Source organism: Xiphophorus hellerii, chromosome 3 (assembly GCF_003331165.1).
Source record: "Xiphophorus hellerii strain 12219 chromosome 3, Xiphophorus_hellerii-4.1, whole genome shotgun sequence".
NCBI lineage: Eukaryota > Metazoa > Chordata > Actinopteri > Cyprinodontiformes > Poeciliidae > Xiphophorus > Xiphophorus hellerii.
This window is the reverse complement of record NC_045674.1, coordinates 1,988,261-1,997,685: the sequence shown is the minus strand read 5'-3', so window position 1 is coordinate 1,997,685 and position 9,425 is coordinate 1,988,261. Positions and strand designations below refer to the sequence as shown.

General features: G+C 37.3%; 1 protein-coding gene across 1 annotated transcript in view; it reads left to right on the top strand.

The window, feature by feature from the left end:
• Positions 1-64: 64 nt before the first annotated feature.
• Positions 65-9,425, top strand: part of LOC116717237 (natural killer cells antigen CD94-like) — a 49,372-nt gene continuing 40,011 nt past the window's right edge. The window contains exons 1-7 of the mRNA XM_032558459.1: positions 65-809; positions 1,046-1,111; positions 1,863-1,970; positions 5,114-5,308; positions 5,734-5,888; positions 6,010-6,125; positions 6,505-6,620. Coding sequence (XP_032414350.1) covers positions 743-809; positions 1,046-1,111; positions 1,863-1,970; positions 5,114-5,308; positions 5,734-5,888; positions 6,010-6,125; positions 6,505-6,620 — 823 coding nt within the window. The 5' untranslated portion in view covers positions 65-742. The remainder of the gene's footprint in view (positions 810-1,045; positions 1,112-1,862; positions 1,971-5,113; positions 5,309-5,733; positions 5,889-6,009; positions 6,126-6,504; positions 6,621-9,425) is intronic.

The following is a 9,425-nucleotide window of genomic DNA, read 5'->3' as shown; positions in this document are numbered from 1 at the left end:
TTTTTTAAAAATCCTAAAAAAAAGTTGCAAAAATATTTACCTGCCAATTAAAACAGCAACTGTGCAAGAACCTGTTCATGTTTTGGATCGATGATGATTTAGATTACTTTTATAGAAACATTTCATAACTTTGCCTTATGAAAATATTGTCTATTTATTATGTTATCGAAGACATAAATGCAACAAAAGTCTTAAGAAATAAATGTGACCCTAAGAGCGAATCAAACTCTAATGCGGACCAAAAAGCGAACTCTGCTTGTCTAAAAACTTTTCTTCTGAGGTTTTGTGTCGATTCCTTCAGGAGCTTTTGGTGCAGCGCCCCCACAGGCGAGGCGGAGAACAGGTTTTTAAACTAGTTTGGATCGTTTGACACAGTGTAGTGTGAAAGTGAACCACAGCAGCTGAAAATGTAACAAATGTTGATATTTTGGTCCCCAATCAAACCAAATCAAACCGCAGTATCAGGTGTGAAAACAGCCTTAGGGTTTGTCTCCAGCAGCTTTGCAAATGTTGAAATGTGTCGGCTTGTTGTATCACAGCGGTGAGGAAGGGCTTGTTAGAGAAGGAGGAAATGTTTCCCAGAACAGGTTAAGCAATAAAACATCCACAGGGTGGTTATCATTTCACATCAGACTCTCAGGTTGCTTTAAAATACGTGAAGAGGAAGAGGAACCGTCTGAGCTGCAGCTGATGAGATTCAAAAGCTGCTCTGATCAGTTTTCAGTTATTTTCTGTGTGAAGGATGGAGGACAACGGGAATGAAGTCTGTTATTCTACAGTCACTATCAAAAGTAGCAAACCTCCGACAGGTAAGAGACTCCGCGTTTCATGAGGGTTAGGGGGCAACATTGCTACCCAAATGCAAAGCGCTTTGTCACCTCTTTAGAAAGTTAAAACTAGATTTTTATTATATTACATGTAATAAGACTTAATCATGTTTTATCTGTGAAATCTCTTATTGTTATACAAAAGAAATCATTTGGTATTTTGTGCCTTATAATTTTCCTGTCATTGTGCGGATGAAGTTTCTGTTTCTGTGCTTCAGGCACTGAGGAGGATTCAACCGTTTACTCTGAAGTGAAACAAAAGAAAGCTGCTCCTGCTCAAACAAGTAGGTAAAACTATAATCCATCAATCCGTGTTTTTCTCCATCAGCACACAAATCCTGAAGGACAATTACAGAGACGAGTTTACTGAGCAATGGAGGGAACCAAGTAAACACAGGGAAAACATTACAACTCCCTGCAAAACGACACCCAAGACATGAATGCAGAACTTGTTACTAAATGTGTAACTAGTAACATTAACATGAATATCAGTATTAAAAAATGAAAAAGAGGAATAAAAAGAAGAGGAAGAAGAAGTTAGGGTGGCCCAGAAATCCAAAACATTTCAACAAACCAGAAGTACGGGGTTTTTTTCATTTGTAATTGTGTTTGGTTAATGTTTTGTGATTTCTTTATTTTGTAGTTGTTGATGTTAATGTGTTTTTGAATATGTTTTTGTGTTCTTAAATTTGTAGTTGTGTGATTTGTTGATGCAGTTTTGCACTTCAGTGCCTCCATACAAAACACACACTGTCACCGTTGGTTTTAAGATGGACAAAATTAAATTAAAATAGCAGAGTAACACATGTATTTCATAGGGAGATGAAACAAACGGTTAAAACTATCGCAACATTTACCTGTGATCTAACTTTGAGTCAAAAGGTTCAATCAAAGAGGTTAAATCTTGTTAGCGAGTTCTTAAGGCAGAAGCTTAAATTTGGCACATTTGCTACTGCAGACAAAAATAAATGCAGTTGAAAACCACAATAATAACCATGTTAATGTTATTAATGTGCCTTTCATTGTTTCTGTCAGGTCAAGAGAAAGAAGAAACAGCAGCGCTCTGTCGTTCCCGTCTGATGCTGGTGTGTTTGGGGATCCTCTGTGTCCTGCTGGTCGTGAGCATCACCGTCATCGTCTACAGTGAGTTTCACCTCAGCAGAATAAACCTTATTAAACTTCCTGCATAAAGCATGTCCAGAGGTTACTCTTTTAGTTTTTGACCAAAAACTAAACTGTTATTGTGACAGCCTCAAGGTAAATAACAGGTCAGATTGAAATCGAGTCAAAGAACATTTGCAAACAACGTTTCATGGATTACGATTAAAGTTTATTAAAAAACAAAAATGCAATGTGTAAATATACGTAATATTATGATAAATATGTAATTCAAGTATATGTACATAAAAAAGTGACAAAATCATCACAGGGCAACAAGAGCTGTGTTTACATTACATCAATAAAAATTTGCTTAATGGAAACAGAAACTTAGATTAAAACGTTTTGGGGCTTGGATGAGGTGGCTTTTCGGTCGAATATTAATAGATGTATTTCGCAAAACTGCAATGGAAACCGGATGTCAGTAAGTGGTAGGAGGAGGATGGTTTGTTTTTATTTGCTTGCTTGTTTGGACAATGTGCAGCTGGCTCCACCAGAGCTTTAAATTCATAAAAAGTTGTGTGTCGATCAAACGTGTTGAATCCAAAGTTCTTCCCCCAAACCGTAACCGTAAACCGAAATTAGCAGAATATCAGCAAAGATTTGCACATATTTATATAGAAAACGCAGCTACAGAGGTAAAGAGAAATGTTTTGCACTGTGAAAGAAAGTTGGAGTACCTGGAGAATATCCACACAAACATAAGGAGAACATGCTACCTTAGCTTAGTTTTTAGCTGGCGCATTTCTGATCCAAATACTTACAATAATCCACACAAAGTCCGATGAACGGCGAACTTTACCTTCTCTTTGAGCAGAAATCAGAAAAATTCTTCTGCATTCCACATATAACAATTGAAAAAACCCTGAATGGAGCCAAGCTAACTACTTCACATACATTTTGTTTCTGTATGTGAAAGAAAATGTATGTATGTGAAAGATCTCTGGTCAGATCTCCTGTCACGCAACACATTTCATATGATGTTTCAATTACTTCCACTAGGTGGTGGTGTTGCACAAAACTATACTAAAAGAAGGTTTTACTGTTAAGGAAATATCTAAATATACAAAAATTACACGATAATCCTTCCTACACAATAATAAACAATATTACAAAACAACATTTTTGGCTTTTACAGACTTTAAACTTTGTTTGTCCTGAAAGACTGCGCCGATCAGCTGGCTGGAGTCTCCACCAGGATCTTCAACCAGTCCCTAGCCCTGACTACAGTCCCATCCTGCCTGAAATCTTCCACCATAGTCCCCATACCCAAGAAACCTCACATCTCCTGCCTCAACGACTACCGGCCAGTGGCACTAACCCCTGTGGTGACGAAGTGTTTTGAAAAACTGGTCCGGGGTCACATCACAGCACTTCTCCCTCCTGGCTTTGACCACCACCAGTTCGCCTACAGAGCCTACAGATCCACAGAGGACGCTGTGATCACGGCCCTCCATGCTGCTCTGTCACATCTGGAGCAGCAGGGGAGCTATGTGCGGATGCTCTATGTAGACTACAGCTCTGCTTTTAATACCATCCTCCCTCACAGACTGGTGGACAAACTGGGGGACCTGGGCCTCCCTCACTCCACCTGCATGTGGATTCTGAGCTTCCTGACCAACCGACAGCAGAGAGTTAGGGTGGGAAAACATACATCCACTGCCCTCAGCCTTAGTACTGGCTCTCCACAGGGCTGTGTGCTGAGCCCTCTGCTCTATTGTCTGTACACATACGACTGCCCCTCTGCCCACCACAGCAACACCATCATCAAGTTTGCTGATGACACCACAGTGGTGGGGCTCATCTCAGGAGGCGACGAGTCCGCCTACAGGGGTGAGGTGGAGCGGCTGTTGCAGTGGAGCAGGGAGAACAATCTGCTCCTCAACAACTCAAAGACAAAAGAACTCATAATAGATTACAGGAGGAATAAAACGGACATTACACCACTAACCATTGGGGGAAAATGTGTGGAGAGGGTAGCTGATTTCCGGTTCCTGGGGGTCCACACTGAGCAGGGCCTCACATGGAACATGAACACCTTGGAGCTGATAAAAAAGGCCCAGCAAAGACTGAACTTCCTGAGGGTTCTCAGGAGGAACAGCATCAAGGAGAAGCTGCTGGTGTCCTTCTACTAGTGCTCCATAGAGAGCATACTGACCTACTGTATCTGCGTCTGGTATAACAGCAGCACTACGGCTCAAAGGAAAGCTCTCCAAAGGGTTGTGAATACAGCCCAAAAAATCATTGGCTGCCCTCTCCCCTCACTGGAGGACCTGCACAGCGACCGCTGTCTAAGAAAAGCACAACACATCACAAAGGACACTTCTCACCCCGGACCTTCTCTGTTCACACTGCTGCCTTCAGGCAGAAGATACAGAGCAACCAGAACCAGAACCAACCGTCTCAGAGACAGTTTCTACCCGACAGCAATAACAAAACTAAATGCAATCAAAAACAACCATTAATCATCATGAATGATGTATGTGAGAATGTGGCTGTTCTTATTTATTAGCTTTTGTGTTTTTTTACCAGTTATTTGTTAATTCTTACATTCTGTGTGAATTGTGAGACAGTTATTTTTTGTTTTTAAGCATATTCACTGACTGATGGCACTTTTTAAATTTTGTTGTTCTTGTGACAATGACAATAAAGATTTATCTCTATCTTATCTTATCTTATCTTATCTTATCTTATCTTATCTTATCTTATCTTATCTTATCTTATCTTATCTTATCTTATCGTATCTTATCTTATCTTATCTTATCTTATGTTGGGATTCAAACTCTGGTATTTCTTCGTGCAAGGCAACAGCAAAAATTCACAGTTAAATAAAATATTAAGTGTCTTTTCCGACCCTTTTCTTATAAAGCAAGAAATTTTCTTAAAATACATAAAAATATTGTTGCTTTGTCCTTATGTCCTCTAATGTTCATGTATTTATGGATTATGACTGAACTCTGTTCAGTCTTGAAAACTGAAGTCCAATTCCTTTCTTGTTTGACCAATAAAGCCGATTCTTCTTCTGATACTAAAAATACTTTCTGATGTCCTGAGAGAAATGTAATGTGTTGAAGCTTCTCTGATTCAGGCAGATTTAATGACTTTCTGACTAATTTATGTTTTTACAGTGAGCAGGAAGACGACCATGCAGCAGACAGAAATCAATAACCTAATCAAAGAAAATGAGCGAGTGACTGAGGAAAATAAAATGATGCAGAACAAAAACAAGGAGCTGAGCCGAGAGAGAGATGACCTGAACAAGACTCTGGGAATCATCCAGAAGTTTGACAACTTTCCTGTAAAAGACTACTGTTCTGACAAAGGTGATTAATGTCCTAAATCAACTTTGAAACTCTGGATCATTGTTACTTTAAAAACAAATCTTCATTATAAACAAACCTGACCGTTAGGTAAAATCCCTTAAGCTCTCTTGTCAGTAAAATTCATTCATTAGCAACATGTTTACAGTGAAGCTTTGATTTCAAACAATATTGCTTTTATTTTAAGTGAACCGAGGATAGAGCCCTGTGGTACGCCACTTCTAACTCAATAGGAACTCCATCTAATCACCTTCTAATATTACCAAATTGCAATGTAGCCCTGATGTCTTTGCTTGAGTTATTTTGACCATTAAAACATTAAATAAATGTACAGGAATTTCTTTTTATATCCTCATGTTTTTCTAGTTTATATTATTTTACCAAAGTTTCACTTCTTTCTGCTCTTTCCTCTCGTCTAATGGATCCAGGGTGTAAACCGTGCCAGAAGAACTGGATTCCCTTCCAGGAAAAATGCTACTTTTTTTTCGAAGAACCAGCTCCTTGGAAAACCTGGACAGAAAGTAGAAAGTTCTGTCAGGACAAACATGCAGATTTGGTTGTTATTGATGATCTGGAGGAGCAGGTACAATCTGACACCACCTCTACACTAACATAAGCATTTAAAACAAATCTGGAAGTTTTTGTGTAAAATTGATGGCTTGAAATAAGAAGGTTTATAAAAATCTAAAATAATCTGCTCACAGAAATTTGTCAGCAATCACACCAAATACTACTGTGACATTTTCCATGGATACTGGATGGGATTACAACAAACTAACAACATCTGGACCTGGGTTGATGGACGAAGAGACACTCTTGGGTAAGAACTATTATCTAAAAATATAGTATATATTTAGGTAAAAATGTAAATATATTTTGACAAGCTTGTAGAAGAGTTAAATATACTGACTTCTCCAGGACTTCTTCTAAAACCAAACCTTGGTGGACGTTTAAAGGTGGACAGACTGAGGACTGAAGATATTTTGCCAAAAATCTAATTTGTTTTTGGTGTAGAATATTTTTTGATGCAGCTGTAAAAACAAGAACATTTAAATGTGTAAAATCTGATCTTTAATACATTTAATACTTGTGTGGCTTCTGTTGAACTCTGTTTTTATTCATATTGTGATAAAACATTTAGTTGCTGTCAGTTTGATGTCGGTACGCTGCTGAATGAGGTTCATGATTCTGTTTTAAAGGTTCTGGATGAAGAAGGATCTCGGGACGCCAGGTCCAGTTGCACTTCTGATCCCAGGGGGAAATCTCACAGAGAACTGGGACAAAGCAGAGGAGAAGTTTAACAACAAATTCATCTGTGAGAATGAAGCTGTTATTTGGCCCATCTAACTCTTCTCTTTTAAACTCCAGAACTTTACATGCACTATATAAAATACACATGCATTTTTTTTACGCTGTCTGATGTGAAATCAGAATAAACTTTTCCTCTTTTGTCTATTACGATGACCAAAATATTTTCTACAACCAGAATAATGAGGGAGATTTTTTTTCAGGCAATCTTCCCTGTAAAGAATCAAAAAATATTCTTTACAGTTTATGTAAACTTCTGGTTTCAACTGTAATTAATTTTGTCATCAATTTTTGGTAAATGTCATAAATAAAAACACAAAGCCATCTTTTAAAGGCTGTTAAAAGAATGTTGAATATTTTTAAACTGTCTCCATTTCCTATATGCTCATATGGACAGACTGTTAACATTTAACACCATTTAGCTTTTGATTAGTTTGAAGTATTATTAATTGGATAATTTTTTCCGTTTATTTTCAGGTCGTTTTAGTTACTTATTGCTGTTTTATTTGACAGACATCATGCAGCGCCAGTAGCTGGAAACGTTCAGTAAAAGTCCAGACAAATATAAAAATTGAAAAATGATTTATTTCTAAGAGCTCATGTATTTATTTATTTTATTTTTGTTTGGTTTTTATAATGCACAAATAAAAAGAGCCTAGTAATGTTTAGTTTTCAGGTAAATATTCTGCTGTCAAGTTGTTCTGAACTGAAAATATATTTAACATAAACTCACAAAATCAGTCGATTCAAAGCATAATTTATATAATTAATTTAAATCATAGGCTGTGATTAAAGGAGAGTCTGATTTCAGAGAATGTTTTTAATTTAATATGAATGAATGAATGAATGAATGAATGAATGAATGAATGAATGAATGAAACGCTTTCAGTAAGTGAAGTTAATTGATTTTATTCAAACTGTTGCAGTCTTAAGTGGATCATTTGTGATTGAACTCGTTGTTGCCAAAGCTCAATAAAATCACTTTGTTTGCAGGTCTGGTTTGTTAACTTTGTGTGGTTTTGGTTTGTTAACTTTGTGGGGTTTTGGTTTAACTTTGTGTGGTTCTGGTTTGTTAACTTTGTGTGGTTTTGGTTTAACTTTGTGTGGTTTTGGTTTGTTAACTTTGTGTGGTTTTGGTTTTCCAGCTTTGCTCTCCTCAGATATTTCTGCTTGTTATTTCAGCCACTTGATCATGACTTTCTATACACACTCCCTCTGGTTTTTGTTGCTTTTTATATTTATAACTGTTCAGGCTTGCTGTTGCTTCAGTAATAAATTACTGTTTGTAAAATTATGCTTTGAATTTTTTTTTTTGTCTACAACAGTAAAATAATTCCAGAGGTTCATCCTGTTTCTCGTTCTCTCAGCTGCTCTATGACCCCAGAGATTATTTTACTGTTTTAGAGCAAAACATAAAACTTCTCCTGGCTCTGATTGGTTGTTTTGGGGCATTTCTTCAGACATCAAGAGCAGTTCAGGCATCACTCAACGCGGAACAGGCGTTCGACAGGGTCAGCTGGAGTTATCTGTACTATACACTTGGAAAATTTGGGTTTCGACACACTTTTCTAGAAATAATCAAAATGATATATACAGACTCAAAAGCGACTGTAGCAACCAATGGATCAAGATCAACTCAGTTCTTAATCGAACGCAGGACCAAACAGGGAGACCCATAGTCACCCCTGATCTTCATTATTGCACTCGGACCCTTGGCCATCAGACAAAACAACTTAATAAAAGGTATAACAATGGGTGGACTAGACAACAAAATGTTGATTTTTGCAGATGATGTACTGCTTCTACTGTCGAATCCTTAGGAATCATTACCTCCTCTACTCGATTTGATCAATAATTTTTCTGAATTATCCGGATACAAGATTAACTGGTCTAAATGCAAAGTAATGACCCTGTCAAAGTTTTGTTATTAAAGCCATATACAAAAGTGGAAATTTCAGTGGGTACCAAAAACCTTAAATACTTAGACATACTGCTGAACCCGGACCTGGAAGACATTATTCTGGATGACAGTGATAAATAAGATCAATTTCAAGAATTATACAATCTAAACCACAAAGATTTCTGGAAGTTCCTACAAATAAGGGATTGCCTCACAAAATTAAAGAAACCTGAAGTAACCATACCCACAGAATCACCAATATACACTATATTTAATAAATTGAAAGACTCCCCAAGACCAGTAGGTCATATTTATAACTACCTGACTAAGAACACTTGCAACATTAATACAGGACTTTAAAAGATTTGGGAATCAGAATTAAACAAAAAGTTCACAGAGGAACAGTGGAGTGCAAAAGTCAAACAAATGTTAAAACCCATGAGAGATGCACGATCCAAATTGATACAGTTCAAAATTCTGAATCCATTATATTGGACACCAGTTAAATTATTTAGAGCTAGAATAAGTAACTCTGATATTTGCTGCAGCTGTAAACAAAGACCTGGAGACATGCTTCATATGTTCCTCATGTGTCCGAACTAATCTCTTATTGGCAGGAAGTTATGGGAAAAATTAACATTAACTCCAACTTACTCTTGACACCTACTGGGACTTCTTAACTTCTGAGATTATAAGGTCAAAATAGGAACAAAAAAGGCACAATGGTTAAAAATAGCCCTCACCACAGCAAGGAGAGTTATATTAAGACACTGGAAAGGTCAAAATATTCCTACCTATACAGAATGATATGACACTTTTAGAGAGCGAATCTTACAACGACTCATCCACAAGATAAACGGTCAGATTGAGGCGTAGCAGAGTACGTGGGAACCGTCCTTAAAACCACAGAGG